Consider the following 19,170-nt stretch of genomic DNA (forward strand, 5'->3'; position numbering starts at 1 on the left):
CAAATGACACAAATATACTGCAGAATTTTGTAACATTGACATTTACAAAGGCGAGCGCGTTGTGAAGTACAAGAATTTTTAAAGCTGTCAAGCACCGTCAGACGCCAAATAGAAAACAATAACAAAATAGTTTTTTCTATGGAAACTAATATTATCTTCAAAATTTGTTAATTTCTTCTTAAATTATTTACAAAAATCTTAACAAAACACTTTGACACTATTAATAATAATTAAAAACGGAAAGCGTTGGTACTGTACTGCTATGACGAAAGACGATTTGAAATTTGCACATTATTACGCAGATACTATGAACAAATACTTTGGGCGTGGGCCGGTATCGTCTTTTATTATCAAAAGGACAGGGAATAAGTAAAAGATATAATCAAAACTTGAAGAACAGTAATATTTACAAGATTCAAGTTCTCATCAGCCAAAACTGGTTTATCTTTAAAGCCAAAGAATGTTAATTTTAAGTAATCAGCGTTTTGCTTGAAATGCCTTTTCGGTAGATGGAGTTTGAACTTTCTGCTACGTGGTCCCGGTAAAGTTTGAAGTTTTTAAAAAAATATTTGGCCTCTCGCTGGGTGGAGGTAGCGGGTTAGTCTTGAAAGAAAAAGCGAAAATAACAAAGGGGATTTGTAAACAGAATTGAAAATTACCGAAAATAATACGCATGTATAACCGCACGTTCGAAACAGCACGTTCCTGGTAGTTACGTCACAACAAGTGCATGCGACGTAACAATTAGAGTGGCCATTCATTCCGGAACGGTGGTCATCGCCAGTGATTCTCGGGGCAGCCCTTGGCCACCCACTTCAGGCTTCGTTAAGACGAAACAACGCTGCGTGCAAACAAAATTTAGCAAGACACGAAATATTTTTATCTCCGAAAACAATTTTGCATCACATTTCGACACAGTCTTATAACTTATAACCTTAAACCTATTTCATCACAGCTAAAAATACAAATATGTTAGCGAGGTCATTTAATCGATCACAGTGTCTTCAAGAAACAGGTAATCTCGCAACTTGCAAAGCTTCATTACCTGACGAGGTGACCCTGTTTCAAAACAGTACCGGTAGATGGCGTAGACGGGTACAAGAATGACCGACGAAAGAGTAATGAGCCAACCCACCGCTGTCGACCAATCAGGAAAAACTTGGCCGTCATACGCCAGATTTGATGACGTTGCAAAACCCATTATGATCATAAACTGTTAAAGAAACAGGTATGTTATACTTACTGCAACTATTTCGGAATACAGTATAAAGTCAGCGTATTTTCTACTCTGTGATATCACAAAAAAATTAAAGTAGCGTAAATTCTCTGAACTACGGTAAGCTACATCGTATAAACGAAAGTAATCCAATTGCACTGCATTGTGTGTTATTACAAGTATACGAAGTTATGATCAACGCACAAATTGTGAAAAAATTACAGAAAATTTAATCTTTTTAATGCGCAGAAAAGTTGGGAAAACGATTTAACCCGAGGTATGTAACTTCAGCTCCATAAACGTCACCAATAACAGCAGCCTAAGTACCAGTAATATTTGTTTCACGTCAGTCAGGCAAAACTATGCATTAGGGCCTACACCTAAGTAGGAAACCGCTTAGTGCTCAGGGATCATTTCGACTTGCACTTAAAGGCCATATATGTCAATACCAGAAAACAGTACAACAGAGTTTTTGTTATAAGTTTCTCTTCCTCTTTATGGCTCGTTAGGTCAGATCAGTCTTATGGTAATACCTCGGAACGTTAAAGCTGTGCGATAATAGAACAGAAAACATGATCTTTATCCGATTGCGTTTTACTGGTCAACGCGAATCGGGTCAGATTTCAGATTTTGCTGCATTTTTGCAATCCATGACACTTTTTCGCCAACGCGTTTTACGCTTTCCTTTCAGCCTAGACTAAATACGTTTTTGATTTCATTGAATATTTGTAGTGTGGGCAATCAGTAATTTACGCTTATTTTAATCTAGTGTGAATTTTAAAGTTAAGTTGTATTTAAGATGTAACCTTAGGAACAAAAACGGCTCATGGCGTCAATTGAAGGTGTGCATGCCACGAAACAAAGTTTTGCGCGCTTTACATGAAATATACCATGAACATGATAAACAAACAAAGTACACATTAACATGATCCAAAAACAGACAAAGACACCTACTGCCAAAAAAATAGGGCTGATGTACTTCCAACAAATTCTCCAAAATATTCCAGGGCCAAACCCTAACATAGCTTGGACGTCACCGCATAATCGATCAATACCTGACAAAACAATTGACTTAATGTGTTGAAATAGTGCGGTTACAAGCAACAATTAAAAATCTTACGTAAGCGTTTAACCAGCCAATAGATAAGACCAATACACCACTGGCTGTCTTTTACAGTTTACAAAAACTTTACAAAAAGTTTATCATTCAGGGTCTCACCGTAAAACCAACTGACAGAGATGGCTTCCAACAGAACAAACGTCATAATAGCTGACCCTGCAGCGTAGGCTTCGAGCAAAGTCACCAAATAAGCACCCCCTTGCGTCGTGGTTGAAATGGCGAAGAGAAAGCTTCCGGATAAAAATACGAGCACAAACTTTTCCCGATTTTTTCCGACTTTTTCGGGAAATTCGTCAGCAGCTCCAGTGATGACAGCCTCCAAACCTCCAAACTAATTATTTTTAAAAAAATCGGCAAAATGTGGAAATATATTTCGAAATATTAGGCTATGCATAAATAAAGAAACGCGACTTCAAAAGATTCCATAACTGTAATCATAGGTATATACAACGTAGTGAGCATCCGATTATTACGTCACAAAAGTAACAAACCGAGCTATCCAATCCGAGCGTGATAATCATGAGAAAGAAGATTATGGAGAAAAACACGGAACCGTCAAAAGTGGTCAAAGCTTGCCCGAGCACAACAAACAGCAGCCCCACGCCTAAACAAGCAGGTAGTAGTGACTGTTCTCGGCTAGTTCAAAGGAATACACGTTAATAAAAGAAGAGCATCGTTAACTGGTGTAAATACAGATTAACTTCTGCGTAGGGATAACTTCAACTAGTCTAGTTTCTCATTTTACCGAAAGGATTTTTGATTATTTACACAACGGATGAACTCATTATTTGTCTTGTTTAGTAGGTTTCTTGGCTAATAACATTATGATAAATACATAATTATTCCTGGCAAAGTTTTGTTTTATGAGTCTATAGAAATACCGCTTTCGGTAAATGAGTGAAGTTTTTGAAAATTTATGAAACTTACCAAGATACAGTAAAAATAAACAAAATTTTTAGTATTTAGCTAATAAATTAGAGTATTCTATGCTTCAATTATAAAGAGATTGGAAACAAATATTCAATACTTCGATCGTAAATGACGAGTAACGCAAAATTCTGGAAAAAGCAAATAAAAACCGCCCACGTTAATCGATCAGGCAATACACATTGACAAACTCTATAAGCGGGGCTCAAGCACAGAGTCCATTATACCAACTATCAGGCCTTACCCGGCGTCGTTACTTCTTCTATGTTGGTTTTATGCAGAAGGTGCGCCATATATCCCATGAATGAGAAGACAACAAAACCGGCCATGAAACTTGTCAGGCAGTTTATCACGCTAGTTATGATTGCGTCTCTGTTATGTCATAAAAAGTAGTGTTTACATAAAACTAACTATAGGAAGAGCCAATGTTAAAGTTTGTAGATTATAGCTTATTTATATAACTTTACAGTCTATGATAGTTAAAATTTAGAAAGTTTTCAGAAATGCTTTTTGTTAATGAACCTGTAGCAGTTATTGTCAAAGCGATTATAACTTGACAAAGCGATGAGAGTCCCAAATCCTGGTCCCAGTGAGAAGAAAACCTGAAAAGGAGGTAGTTGTTGTGATTAGGCTCAATTGATCTTCCACCACTGTGTAAGTAAAATCGTCCAAAGGTTTTTTTAATGCTATAACCATGTAAGATGATTTAATTTAAACGAAGTAGGTTGTTACCTGTGTTGCCGCCTCTAACCAAACGCCAGGCCGAGCGAGATAGTGCCACCTGGGAGTCAAATAATACCTGATTCCTAATCCAGCCCCCGGTAAAGTAACCCCTCTTATCAGTAAAATAAAGAGAACCACGTAGGGAAGAGTGGCCGTGACCCATACCGCCTTAAAATAGTTTTGGTTACCTTAAACAAATACATCAATGTTGTGGTATAGCCGTACTTGCTGTGCTGTGGTATGGGCATTATTAAACAATTTTTTGCACTAAGCGTAGTTGGTGCCGTTGATATAATTACCGTACATGAAACTCATCAAAGGTGTACAAGCCAATTTTGTACCTTTCCGGAAGACCTGACTCCCTTCCATAAGCAAAAGTAGAGAATGACGTAGACGATGAATAAACAAGCGACGATCTGCCATCTTGGAGTGCCGAGGTCACCGATACCGCTTGACTTGTATAACTCCAGTACGTGACGCCTGCACAAAATCATTCCAAACATCAAGCTCATGATATGTTGTATTGACGAACTGACAGAGATAAGTTACTGAAGTCAGTGGAGCTTGTATTGTCATTAAAAAAGATTCGACCGTTCATGTCTTTACTCGAAAAATTGATGCGCTGGGGACTCAGAAGAGTTCGACCACGACATGTTATGAGCAGACGCGTTGATTTGATCCAGGCAGTTTTCATTCGCCCAGGCTGGATCACAGCGACTCCAAGGCAACTCAGACGCAAATGAACTGAAACGATACAAGGTCATCGTGGTCCTAGGTTATACCGTTGTAACCTATTTATACGCCAGCTTGCACCATATAAGTTACGGGGAAACATGTAACGTTTACCATTGTTCACGTTACCATTGTTACCATTGTTACCATTGTTCACGTACGCACCAACGACATAATCATTAATGAGAAAAGAAGCTTAAAAGATAAAAATTAGACAGAGGTATAAATTAGAAGTAGAATAGAAGATAAAAATTGGCCAGAGTCGGTTAACTCTGGCCACTCCTGCGCGTGAGTAAACATACCTGTATAAATAGTAAACTGCCCAAGCTATGACCGTGTTATAATAGCTTGATACATACAACGCCATCAGACATATGCCAAAACCGACACCTGAAATTACAGCAACGTGAAACCAAAACTCGATTCAATTCCGCAATTAGATTAACACAAGCCTAAAACTCTCTAATAGAAAATTCCTATCCATACCTTTAAAAATGGGACAAATCTTCCTCCAAATAGAAATGCATCCTGACCGATGGTATTGCCCCAGGATTACCTCCAAATAGAATAAGGGAATTCCCCCGAATATGACCATCAGAAAATACGGAATAAGAAAAGCTCCTGCGCCGTTAACAAAATAAATGATTAACCGAAAAAAAGGTGTCTTTTTTCAAGGGTAAAACCGCCGCCAGCAGAAACTACTCCATATATTCATCGTTGTTTCATAAAAAAAAACAGTAACCGACTTTTTCCGGAAAACTTATTCATAACTTATATACCGTTAGTCCAAGTAAAAATTGAAAAAGCATTCTTATTTACATCGGCCACATTTTCTTTTCTGCTGAGCTAGTCTTAAAGATTACATACATTAACTTGTCTAATCATGTTAAAACTTTTGCATTTGGTTTCACTCAATGTCACATAATTAACGGAAAGCAGCGTTTTTTGACGCTTTCTCAGTGAACTTGGATGTAAATAAATTCATGGTTAGTTAAGAAACTCAATAAAAAAAACATCTTACTAAGTTATTGTGACCTAATTCAATAGAAATAAGCCGGGCAAAGTAATGGACTAAAAGCTGCAAGACAAAGTTTCTTATAAAAGGTATTAGTGAAATACCGTACATAAACAAATAGGCGAACAAATATAGTGCATTTTTTGCTTGGGATCTTATAAATTGCTTTCTGATTTAGCCAATGGTTTATTCTTGCATTGGGCTGTAAAACACTAACAGACTGAAGTAGTTATGGGTCTGGTCAGTGAGCATCGCCTTGAAACCATCCGTTAACTATTTTTAGAATCATATGATAAACCCAAACTGCAGAGACGTAACTGTTTAAAAATGTGTCAAACGCCGATTTGTTAAACATCCGAAGCTTTATTTGTGTGTTAAAAAGCAAAAAGAAATAAAAATTCTTGCACAAACCTCCGCCATTTTTAAAGCAAATATATGGGAATCTCCACACGTTGCCTAAATCTACAGCGAACCCAACGATGGCCAAAAGAAACTCAAACTTTCGACCCCAAGTTTCACGCTGATCATTCACAGAATCTGTTTTGGTTGTTACGTAAATTTTACCGTCTTCTAAAAACGTTTCCGATTCTTTTAATCCATTGCCGTTGCAATCATTTTTGTGCGGGCCTTCTTTATTTTCTGAGATGTCGATGGATTTACTTTTTATTTGACCCATTTTAAATCCTATTGTTGTTTGCAAAAGACTACAGTATGTGTCCTATGCAAGTTCCTATTCATGAAAAGTAAAGTTTTATCGTTGGCTGACTAATAAAGAATTGGACGCTTACTGCACAACAAGAGTGCCTGTCGTGTCTATCACGCCGACTGCTCAGTATCTGCTTTACTGCAGGCCTTGCCAAAGTCTGCTGTAGAAGAACTGGAAGTCAGGCAACTTGCAGCTTTATTAAGTGACCAAGAACTTCGCAAGATATCACTGCTGACTGGAATGCATTATAGACATATCCGATTCCAACAGCATTTCGGTATAATTAAGCAGGTGCGTCGACAAAACTTTACCTTAAATAAGCTTATAGTTTTCGTAATTAATCCACCTTTTGTGTTGGCGCAAATTAAGCAGGCTGTTTGTACATGACTGCGCACCTGTTGAAATAAGCGCCAGCCACCAATATAAAACGTTCTTTGTTCTTTACATTCCAGTATGGATTATAGGTTGTCGTATCAAGAAAATCTGCATGATTGTACGTGATTTAAGCCCGCGACAAATTTACACCGAAAGGTCGAGCCACATAGTCTGGAAGATTTGAATATCTCCCTGTCTACCGAGCCGCAGGCGACAATGGCTAGAAGTTAGGCGTACTGCTGACATGTAGTCGCTACATGCGGTCACCGCAAACGTCTGCGAATCCTCATCTGGGCCTGTAAAACTTGCAATAACACACATGCGTGCGCTTCTTATAAGGGTTCGCCTTGGACTGAATTCTACCAATAATGTGAAATGCAACGATTCTGTTCATATTGTTGCAGTTTGGCCGGGGCCAAAGCAACCGGTATCCACTTTGTTACAAAGCACTTGTCATGACAGCACGACTTCGTAGAAGCTGTCAATCAGGTACCAACCATCGAGACGTAATAAAGATCACCGAATACCTTTCAATTGTATAGTGCAGTCGTAACTTTTAAGAGTTTGACTTGATTCGTAATGATTCCAATCTTATTATAAAAATCAACATTATGCCTTTGAAACAGACTGATTTCGGTGCTGTTGCATTTATGTATCAAAGCTCGAAATACCTACTCGCTATAAAAACTGTTTTCCATCTAAGCAACGCCATCTATTTACCGCCGCTGGGTTTGGTAATCATGTTGCGTATGAAATTATGTGTACCTTGATTAATGGATAACTAAAACCGTAAACATTCGTAAATTGTGACGTCACAATAGATTGCGCCAGCCACGCCAAACAGGTCATATTGTTGATCGTTTTCAGAAGAAAGTTGACTTCGCGATGCAAATTGCTGCAATGTCTCGTACTGCCAGTTTTCAACATCATGACTTCCGTGGACCTGGTTTTTATGTAAGTCTTGCAAGTGATGGTAACTTTGCCACATCTATTTGTACAGCTGTATACAGCCACAGAGCGTTATTTGATATAGTGATCAAGTAGTGGTTTTACGATGTAAGTTTAGCACTTTGGCAGCTGTTTTGCTATGGATGGTTTGATTGCCGCAGCCAATGAAGTATGTTGCCGTTCGAAATGTGCAGGAATATCTTGAGAAAATGGCGTACTCGTGCATTCTACCGCCATTCAACTACCAGTGGAGCTTCAAAGATCTCCGTCGTGTGTGACCTTAACTTACCAATCGACACGCTAAGGACATTAAATTAAAAGAATTTTCGCTAAAAAAATGCCGACGAGAATCCTGGGTAATCCATGTTCTTGGAAACGTGCCTAAGCAAAAGATTTAAAAGTCGTATAGACAAAATTAGACTTACCACCGCCGTTCTTGAAACAAATGTAGGGAAATCTCCAGACATTTCCGAGGTCGACCGCAAACCCAATAAGAGAAAGCAGGAACTCGAATTTCTTGCCCCATTGCTCCCGTTTCAAAGACGAACTTCCCATTTTGGGGATGAATCGACGGTCACCATTGCCAGCCTGAAAACATCAGCATCGTTGAAAATCATGTCAGAAGCTCTGATCAAATCCAACGCGAGACATATATCTCAACGAAAACATATGCTTTCAGATTTTGAATGAACGTGACCCGAATAAAAGATGTGAAAAGGTTACAAACATAAGCCGCTGCTTATATGAGACGTCAGCAAATAGGCATAAAGTGATTACCGAAAAGCTTATTACGAAAGGTAATTTTAAAGTCACGTTAAAACAATTCAATCAGTATTTTCTCAACATACAGTCTAGGCCTACGTCTACTAGTTCGTTGATTGTCGGTTTTAGTGGCAGCAACCAACACGCGCCAAAAGTGATGGTTGACGACTTTGCCTCATGCAAACACCTTAGACCCAAGAAGCGTAGCCTACATATACGTACCAGAACAAGGCCATATGTGCTGGATGAATTTGGCAGGCTGTCAGTAGTCATCGTACTTTCCAGTCTTCCACGCGTGATGCCTGCAAGTGTGAAATGTTGTTTAATGGAGCATTGCGATTCCTGTAATTTAAGAACTTAACTAAACCATGTCGCATGAAGGCATTTGGTCAGAAACATTCCTCCAGAGACATTTTTGAAATGTGTTGGTAACTGCGGTTTAGGAAAATATTTCGGGGATGATTCACACTGTAAAGGTCAAACGACGAAATGTGTGCGCTTAACTTTAATTCACATGACTCCCAGGCATTGCCGGTTTAGCCGGTATTAATAGGCTACATAGATACAGAGATAGAGCGCGTTACACATCGAAGCCATCACTTGTACAAATTTAAACAGTTTTCTTACCCATCCCGTTCGATCCCTGGCTGCTTCTTTTTCTACCGGGATATTTCACCGTATCCCCTGCGCTTGGGGGACCTAATCCGTAGCCGGACACTCTCCGTTTAGGGGCTTCCCCGTTCTCCTTCAACAGTGTCTTGACGTCTCCTTTGTCGTTAATTGACGGATAAGTTTCCTTCGTTTGTCGATGAGTTTCTAAATTGCCTGGACAGCTTAACAAGCTGGTCTTTCTGGAGCTTCTCTTAACCGGAGGCTGATCTTCGATTTCGAATCTGTCCCAGTGTTCTGGGTCTGTCTTTTCGTCATTGTTCGCTGTTTTGCTCTCCATTGTATAAAGCCGTCAAAAAATCAATATTCAATGCTGTAAGTAACCTATGGAGAATGTTTTCGACGTTTGCCTAAATTGTTAATGTCAATAAAATCAATATTTATCGTATCCAGGGTTTGTATCTTTGAAATGACGTAATATAATATTCTAATAAGCTTATAATTAAGTGTTTTTGACCAGTAGGCGACTAAAATTGTAATTGCATTTGACAGAAGTCTGTTTAGGTTTTTAACAGAGTCAGACGTAGAGATGTAATAAGTTAAAGATGCCGATTTCTTTAATTTTTCCAAGTTCTCATCCTGGGAGTCGATAAATAACGTTTACGGCGTTTTCTTGCCTTCAAATCGGCGCAAATATCTCACCGCTCGAAATCAGGAACGGCATTACACGCAACTGATAGCGCAACACAAAGCAAATTCATATGTTTGCTCATTCTGCAAAATATTGCACAATCTCGTCTCTCGCTTAAATAGGTTAACAAAGGAGTGTAATTTGTCCATTGTCCGGTTGCTGTTGACTGAAAACACGAATCTATTACGTTTAATATTCTACGTTTGTCATTTACTTTTCCGCAGAAATTCTGATTTTGTTAATTACGTTGTAAATATGAAATATACTTATCTGCATTCCATTTACCTTATATAGGCAATTTCCATTATGTTTAGGCTGCCTTCAGGTATTATAACGCTGTAAACTCAATAACACCTTTTTAAAGGGCATAGTAACAACAGCGATTGTCAAAACAATATGTGACGTATCGATACTGTCACGGATTTGAAGGTCGCATTTTTATTTTTATCGATCATGCTTTCTTTGTTACTTGGAAGAAAGTCTGAAAATTAATCTTTTATTTGACTTTCAATGTGAAAATTTTTCTTCTAAACAGTCCATGTCGTTTTTGAAGCAACTGAAACGGTATCCTGTAGCCTAAGAACAACGACTCCTGCACTATTCATAAGTCGAGTTCATTGTTTGCGTTCCACGAACACTCTTAAACCATACGACTTCTGATGAGATCGAACCCGAACCGTCGCAAACTGCTGGCCAACCTTACACTTAAAGTGCAAAGCGAGCAATGAAGCCAATTTTTTCACATTCGTGAGGTGAATAACGTTTCCGCTTGACTTATCAAACAATTCGTAATTAGATGAACAAGTCGTCGATCATATTCAGAAAGGGAAGACTTACACGGGTCGAAAGGTTTTTAAAGAACCTCAAGGATTTGTGTAAAACCACTTACAATGAGCTAATTTTAACTCGTTGTCTCGCTTCGGCCTTTGTGCATCATTGCAATGCCGCTGACTTCATTTTTAACCTTTCGCAGCCGTTCAAAGTTACCGTTTCCCCATAACCGCTTTCTTTATACTTTTAAGTCTCCTAATTTTGCCACGGACCGTGTCCGAACATATCTGCTTACGAGATTATGTGAGAGATTAGCTGACAGTTTTGGCGAACACGATATGTTCCTACTCCTAGCCTAATCATTTTTACCAGCATGATTTGCATCAAACAATCGGGCCGCGAAGTTACTATTTGAGGGATGTTATTTCATTGCATGCGCGGTAAGTTATCGGTGCGTATCAGACCACCAACTGGGCGAAATTGAACTTAAATTTACGGTAAAACCGCGGCTTTCTTCAACAAGATTAACTAACTATGCGTAGTTTGATATTTACTTAGGCGCAAAAGGTCACGGTTGAAATTAGGAATCTCTCACTTCAAACCAGTTAATGCTGTTGTGTAAACATCTGTTGCTATGCACATTAAGGCAAGTATTTGCGTATGTGCATAATTTGTTATGCCAAACCGAGCACTCTATAGCAATATGACATAACCTAACTAGCTAAATTTTCCTATGCTTTTAGGCCTCAATGCATAGCACACCAATGATTTGTTCAAACGTTTGTTTTTTCTTTCGCATTTCGCCAATGCTTATCTGTAGAAATTAGAAATGAGGTTTCAGGTCGTTTAATAATCAAACAGCCCAAGCACGTTGCTGACTAAAACTTCTGTCTCATTTCACGCTTCATCTAAGATAAAAAATAAAATCCTGTCTGCACTTTAAGCTGAAATGTTGCAGCAAACATACTTTATCATAGATATAAGGACACCCGATATAAAGAAATAAAATCGCTTGCGAAATCTGAAGGTCTTATCGGCTCCTATTCACACCAACCTACGTATTCAGAATTTCATTGTGATGTCATAACTTTCAAATAGATTAAACAATAGATGGTTCTTTTCACATTGCCAAACCGTGTGACATCTTTGACGTAATCTATTGTTTGTTTTTCAAACAACTTTTGCAAATAGCTGATATAACTTGCAACGACTATACGCCTGGATATCGTATTCTATCACAATCTCTATCTTCGGAGCGAGGAAAGTCTTTGCGCGACTTAGACTCGACAATGATTCCACATCGCGCTCGAGCTAGTCTTTGTCCAAGTTTCGATGACGCACTTTTTTATTTGGTGTTTTGATTTTTGAAATTGCAGGAATTCGGAACTGTCCATCAAGAACGGGAGCGTTCATACTTTGCTCGAGGACATGACAACGGTAGCGCGACTGGGAATCGAACCCGGTATGCGATTTTATTCTAACCGTCCGGCAACGAGCCGACAAAATGTCATAAGCAATGATATAAATTTTGCCCGAGATGAACGTTTACAAAATTATCCGATAATTTGCAACCGCTGGTACGCCATTATAGTAAATAATGGTAAATTATACTCACGTTACGGCAAAGGATATTGATATTATTTTATACTGTTTATTGCTGGTTGTTTTAACGATGAAGCTTTCAAGTTTAGGTTTTGTTAACGACATTAAGCACTAAATATTGTCAAGAAACAACTTTTTTCGATTTTTTTTGTTACCAGCGCCACAAAGCGGCAGTTTGTCAACGTATAATTTAACCGCTTGTGTTATCATTTACAAAGTTATTAAGGTATTCGATAAGAATTGCGACAATTTTAGCGGTTAATTGAAGCCGGACAATTTGAATTATAGCGTCATATTCAGAAAAAAACAATGATTAAAGTTGACTTTCTCGAATCAAAAGCAAGAAAAACCCACGTTGTGTTCTTGCATAAAACAGCGTCAGAATTGTTTGTGAATTATTGGGTTAGATTTGAGGCATAACCATTCAAAAATGTTTCCACCAACAGAGTTGTTTACGTACAAAATCTCATTGCAAGCATTAACCACGCATCACATAAATGTTAAATACTTTATATTCAGTTAAACTTGTTTTAGCTTCACATCAGCATTACTTTAGCACCCAAAAAAATGGCGTCGAACGTATGAAAAGAATTTTCTGCAAATTTTGGAAATCACAAAAATAACATGATTCAAGATGGACACTTGAGGTCAGTAATAAACCATAAAACCAAATCAACCCTTCACGGGCATCCGCATAAAAATAGAAAATATGAACAGACGTTGTTTAACTGGTTTAAAGTTGCAAACAAAATGGTTGTTTAATAATCCGTCGTTTTTCTCGGGTGACAAATGATACTTTATCATTCCTTCTTTAAATATAGTAGCTAAAAGATTGCACCGAAATAAATCTTAAAGCATTTTAATCGATTACCTTTCCATAAAACTATTCCTTGTAAGCTTTTACTTACAGCCCAGTATTTTAGTAATTTACTGTAACCCTAATTTATTTCCTTCATTTGAAATGACTGCATTGCATAGCTTGATAGCGTGTAAAGCGATTTTATTCGTACCGCTTAATTACATTTCACAAGAACAATTGATGTAGTCATTGTAGTGAGTATAGTAACCAACAGCATATATGGAATCTATATAAGCTCAAATTTTATAAATAAATACTTTTATTCAATGGACTTAGTGACGAAAATTTTAATGATTAAAAATAGTAAATGGAAGTTAGTTTCAACTGATGGATACGGCGTAACTTTTTTAAACGGACACTCTTATTCGGTACATGCTGAGTCGATGTAATAATTCTTGATTCATTGTTCGCCTCTATTTCAATGGAGTAAAATCACGCGATATCACAATAGCGTTATTGTTCTTACGGGAACAGAATTCACATTTGTTGTGCAAACAGGACTGCTTCAATTTCAATTACTTCCTTGTTAACTGTAAACAGCTAGAATTTGCAGTCGTTGTGAAAATTGAAACAACGCGATATTACTATAACAATATATGATTGCGAAAATACAAGTAACAGCTAGTTGCTGTGCAAACAGCAATAGTTCAAATTTTTTAATTGTTTTTGTTCGAACTTTAAAAGTATACTCATTTTACCAGCAACGCATACATTACGTCATCCCTAATCATAACGTTGACGCGCCCACTGCATTATTCCTCACCAACACGGATGATAGCCGTTGCTCTTCAACATTAAAACAATTACTTCAACATATACCGATGCAATTATCATTAATCCACACTCTTTACGCCTACCACCACACTTTCACTTGGATGCCAACAAATCACCGTAACACAGCAGCACCGTTGAACCGTCAGCTGCCGTAATTCATTTGTGTGTTGACAACGGCGAGGACTAATAAGGTGGTTTCATGTCCCATAAGCATGCAGAATATAACGCAACCTGATCACATTTTGCACTTCATTATTGGCCGGTTAATCATCCAGTATTGTGCTGCTCGTCAAAGCAGTTCGCAGTGTTTCCAAGAGCATCACTTGTCATAATTTGTTTGGTAATTTTTTTTTAGAATATTGTAAGTTGAAATATTTTTCCTTTCTTAAAATGTTGTCACCAAAGGTCAAAACGTATTTCGAAGCTCGCATGGATTTAAGATGACGTAATCCAGACCAAGCATCGTAGGTAATGTGATGAAAGTTGCAGTAGGAAATATCAATTGTGTATCGATTGTTTAAATTCGATAAATGGACAAAGGATTGATTGTCGGTTCTGTAAAATTGCATTGAAAGTTCAACCATGTTCATCTTCTTTCTCCGATTACCAAATATTAACGTTTCAAGTGAATACAAAGTAGCAAATGCTTGTCCTATAACCAATGTTCCCTCTAATTTTTCACAAGTTTGAGCAAACACACTATCTCCCTGAGCGGTCTCTTGGACCACTGAGAGCAACATCAGACGTGCGCACTGTGGTCATTATTATGCGTTTATTCTATTTTCAATTCAGGTTGGATTTTTTTCTTGTGTGCAGCACAGATTTTCTGTGCGCAGAAACCGTGTCAGCAGTGCCCATTTGCGCACGCGCGCAGCTTAGAGGGAACATTGCCTATAACGGAAGTAGTTAGCTTGGTGTCGTCCATCCATCATTGTTCATGGATAAATCAACGCGTCATAGTTTGTTAAGATCAGGTAGATATGCCGGTTAGGATATCGTTATAACCCGACACAACAGAGCTTTTAGATTTCGTCACAACAAGCATAGAGAGGAGGATGGAAGCGGCAATTTATAAATCAGAACAGTCGTCCATGGGAAGGCAACATTTTAAACAGCGAGAAAAAAATTAAGCTCAAGTTGATAAGATGAAAGTTCATTTAAACAATTAAATTGGTCTTGTTAGCTTAATTTCTCAGAATAAGCTAAGGTTCAAGAAAATTTTTGTATTAGTCGATTTATATTTCTAATTTGATGTAGGTCAAAGCAACAAAGCGTATTGGAGAATATCGATAATAATTTGACGGTTCTAAAAAAATACAAAGCGGCCTCTGTTCCATAATAATCGTACGAACAAGGACAGTGGCTAAGTAGGAACTATAGCCTATGCGCATGCACGCTGAAAAATTTCAGACAAAATTTTTAACAAAAGTTTAAATATTTTGTCTGTTCAAAGATTTTTAGCAGCTTTGCGCTAATATTTTATATTTCTAAAGAATGAGCTTGTTGGGGCTCATATTGCTGTTTCAATTTTTGTTTATCTCTGGCGGATCATCAAGAAATCTTTTATATCCTTGTGGAAAAGCGGAAAGTATCTACGGACTAGACTTTGTAAATGTCTACAGCAAGTTTTCATTAGAAAGCGTTATTAAAAAAGAAATTCTTGTCAAAGTTGCACCTTGGCTTGGTCGTACTTATATTTCTGTTAATTGCTCATGGCGAGGACTAACAAAGATTCCACAAAACTTGCCGGCAAATGTAGAAGGATTAGTTCTCCAATCTAACGTGATAAAACAAATTAGAGCAAATGATTTTTTGTTTTTTCCAAATATAACTCTGTTAACTTTGTATGCAAATTGCATTCCTAGCAATTTGAGGTGGCCATTTCCACCATGCTCTGGCGACTTATACATTGAGCCAGGTACTTTCCAACATCTCGTCCATTTAAAGTGGTTAGGATTGGCTGGTAATTACCTTCGTGAGTTTCCACGGCAACTTCCGCTTTGTTTGAAGGGATTGGATATAAGTTTTACCATGCTTGGCGACGTGAGTGCGCAACTGCAAAGGTTAAATAACTTGACAATGCTGTTTGGGATTAGGAATTGCGAAAGTCCTACTGAGCTCTTCTGTCCAAGAAACTTCACCATAACACAACCACTTTCTTCCAGTCTAAAAGTTATCAATTTAAGTAACAACGGTTGGAGAAAAATTCCCAGTTATTTACTTGGAGATCAACTGGAAGCTCTTTCGATTGCAGCAAATCATATAACCCGCTTGAGAAAAGGTGATTTTACGAATGCAACAAGCTTAGAACTATTAGATGTAAGTGTATTTTACAAAGGATATGAACTACTTGTTGACGACAGTGTATTTGACCCGCTCGAGCATCTCAAGTTTCTCAATCTCTCGTATAACTTTATTCAACATTTACCGAATGGAATATTTAACAACAACAAAAATCTTGAAATTCTCGATCTTTCCTTCAATTGTTTACAAAGGACAATATTCGAACCAACATACCTAGCTAATCTTTGCCAACTCCGTCATGTTGATTTATCCTCTAACAATTTAGGCTACCCGTTTAATATTAACAAAACCAAACCAATCGAGTTACTTCGTTTGGGACAAACTTTTGCTTCTTTATCTTCTCTTCAGACATTGATATTCGGGAATGGAGGAAAACTCTTCCAAAAGACTCAATTTTCCGTGCAATTTCATGTAATCGACAATCAGTCATTTGCCAGTTTATCGAATTTAACTCATCTGTCCACAATCGATATTTCCTACTGCAATGTTCATCGCATTTCCTCCGATGCGTGGTCTGCCTTACGTCATCTAAAATCCATCCGAGCATCGAATAACCGTTTGACCTTTGACCGCAGTAATTTGAAGGAGGAGACATTTTCAAACTTACAAACAAAGAAATTGAAAAACCAACTTGAGTTTTTTCATCATTTTCCTACATATGTAGAAAATCATCAGCTTTCAGGACCTTTTGACTTTGAGTGCGACAACAATTACAATTTACAACAAAAAATAGAAATTTTTAGACCGTTAGACTTTGGATGCTACAACAACGGTTTACTTGATTATTCAAACAACCAAATCGCAACCATCTCTGAGAAGAAAACACTTCTGTTATCAATGACAACAATCCTCAATTTATCACACAACAAAATAAGTGAGATCAGATCAGATGATTTGAAACATCTGATATATTTGTGCAGCATAGATCTCTCTTATAATGTTTTTAAAAAAATTGATCACCTTGCTTTTGTTAGTTTGTCGAATCTTCGCCAGATTGATTTTGTTCTTAAAGACGTGGACCCTAATGTCGGATTCGACTTTCTATGTAAATTGAATTTCTCTGCCCAAATTAAATTCCGGTGGAAAATGTTTGATATCCAACTTTTTTCATTCTTAGTTAACTGGAATCGTATCTACCATAACTGTAAGGCAAGCTCAGTGATGGAACTGAATATTGCACACAATGATTTAAGAGCCGTAGGCCTACTCATTAAACACGGCGTATTACAGTTTATGCCCGAGCTTAGATATCTTGTGCTTAGCGGCTGCAATATTTTCTCGCCTGTTTCAGACGATTGGTTTCACGGTTTAAGTCATCTTGAAAGGTTGGATATGAGTCACAACAACTTGGCACTGGTTCCATCTACAGCCTTAAGAACTACAACAAAGTTACATGTCCTGAATTTAGATCATAATAATATCATTGAACTGATGGGGAACTTGTCCTTTCTTACTGATTTGAAGGAACTTACAATTGCTCATAATAAGCTCAGATTTATTCATCCAGGATTCTTCTTGCATTTAAAACTCAAAAGTCTTGATCTCAGTTATAACGAGATACGTCGACTGGATCCAAGTATTTTGAACAAAGTTATGTTGGATTCGCTTTTGTATTTGGACATAAGATGGAACCAACTTGACTGTTCATGTAATATTTGGGAACAATTTTATCGTTGGTATGTTTCAGATGCAAGTGACAACACTAAACTTCCTGGATTTTATCCGAAATGCACACTGGAGATTGATCAATATTTTGGCGGTTGTGTGGCTTGCCAATCCCCGCAATATTTATGTGGTCGCTCGGTCTCTCGATATGGATTTAACACATCATGTGATTTGCAAAAGCATCTCAAGTACACAATCGCATTCACAGTGTATTTTATATTGTTTTGTACATCTGGCATAATCGGTTATAGCAAATGGTTCAAGAGATTGATATTTCGGAAAGTCAATGAATATTTCAGAGTTCAATCGTTGAAACCAAGCGATGACATAATAAGGCAGCAGACGTTTGAAAATAAAGGTGCTTTTGTGTTCTTTGACCACAACAATGATAAACTCGGTGATTGGGTGGATAATAACCTGGTACCTGGGATGATTAATGGAAACCTTTCCATTGAACTTCTTTTAGCTGGTCGTGACATCGAAGGTGGAAGCTTTTCAATGGAAAATCTTCTCCGACTTGTCCTGAAAAGTCGCAAAACAATCGTCATATTTTCTGGCAGTTTTTGCGAAACTCCAATTTGCAGGTAAGTGTGAAGTCAAAATTTGACAAATAACAATTTACAGCAAGTGTAAAACCTTTAAAATATATCGAATTATAATTCGATTTGCTACAGATTCGTATTGACGGCGCTACAAGAACTTCAATATTCTGCTGGAAGAGATCAACTGATATTAGTGGAGTGGCATAGTGAAGAAGCAGCTCGAGTTCCAGAATTAATTCAACGAACTTTTAACCGAAAATTTTACAATTTTTTGAGATTCCATCAAACAAATGATGACGAAGTGATGTTCTTTGAAACACTGCGAACTGCTTTGGCGAGCAGCGTAATACTGGGTGATTAACTAATTCAAAATGATTCATAAAACTTGGGCAACTGTAGTGTAAATGTTTGTTAAATGAGAATATGAAAAACGAAAACTTTTTGTTGCCTTTTTGCTATGGTTAAGACGTAAACTCGTAAAGGAAAATCTTATGAACCAAGCGTTGTTTTTATGTTGACGTCATATGTATATATCAGTTATATCATTTGTATAACGTAAGCTGACTACAAAGATTACGTCATTTTCTGGAATTGATTGCCAAATAATTACTGCAGAAACAATACTGTTTTTGCTTGATATTACGATTGAAATCATAATGAAAAAGCAGATTCGTTCACTTGCTGTGAAATTGTAAAGTATTTATTATGTCAGTCTTTATTAATTCAAGCGTTAAGCAGCAAAAAAGCTGTACAAGTATACAGTAACTGCTTTTAAAAGATACATTAGTCCACTTTTTTCATTTTTCTTTTCGTTCCAAACTCCGTTTTT

At 37.5% G+C, this 19,170-nt stretch overlaps 2 protein-coding genes across 5 annotated transcripts; one reads left to right on the forward strand and one right to left on the reverse strand.

Annotated features, from left to right (window-relative positions):
• Positions 1-15: 15 nt before the first annotated feature.
• Positions 16-9,539, reverse strand: LOC143445789 (sodium-dependent serotonin transporter-like). 2 transcript variants are annotated; one of them, XM_076945110.1, is made up of 15 exons: positions 9,152-9,539; positions 8,747-8,826; positions 8,188-8,350; positions 5,205-5,339; positions 5,021-5,108; positions 4,593-4,730; positions 4,328-4,466; positions 3,996-4,154; positions 3,786-3,865; positions 3,508-3,635; positions 2,828-2,940; positions 2,436-2,667; positions 2,171-2,271; positions 1,046-1,213; positions 16-841 (listed from the first exon to the last, which is right to left on the reverse strand). In XM_076945110.1, the coding sequence occupies exons 1-15, from the start codon at positions 9,471-9,473 to the stop codon at positions 758-760; spliced, it is 2,130 nt and encodes a 709-aa protein (XP_076801225.1). In that variant the 5' UTR covers positions 9,474-9,539; the 3' UTR covers positions 16-757. The 2 variants fall into 2 exon arrangements, with proteins under 2 accessions (XP_076801225.1, XP_076801226.1); XM_076945111.1 differs by lacking the exons at positions 8,188-8,350; positions 8,747-8,826; positions 9,152-9,539 and adding an exon at positions 6,145-6,533.
• Positions 9,540-14,900: 5,361 nt separating this feature from the next.
• Positions 14,901-19,018, forward strand: LOC143445391 (toll-like receptor 7). 3 transcript variants are annotated; one of them, XM_076944467.1, is made up of 3 exons: positions 14,901-18,157; positions 18,266-18,383; positions 18,474-19,018. In XM_076944467.1, exons 1-3 carry the CDS (start codon positions 15,325-15,327, stop codon positions 18,700-18,702), a joined length of 3,180 nt encoding a protein of 1,059 aa, XP_076800582.1. In that variant the 5' UTR covers positions 14,901-15,324; the 3' UTR covers positions 18,703-19,018. The 3 variants fall into 3 exon arrangements, with proteins under 3 accessions (XP_076800582.1, XP_076800583.1, XP_076800581.1); XM_076944468.1 differs by having other exon boundaries at positions 14,902-16,111; positions 17,822-18,383; XM_076944466.1 differs by having other exon boundaries at positions 14,902-18,383.
• Positions 19,019-19,170: the final 152 nt, after the last annotated feature.

The sequence above is a fragment of the Clavelina lepadiformis genome, chromosome 2 (assembly GCF_947623445.1).
Source record: "Clavelina lepadiformis chromosome 2, kaClaLepa1.1, whole genome shotgun sequence".
Taxonomy (NCBI): Eukaryota; Metazoa; Chordata; class Ascidiacea; order Aplousobranchia; family Clavelinidae; genus Clavelina; species Clavelina lepadiformis.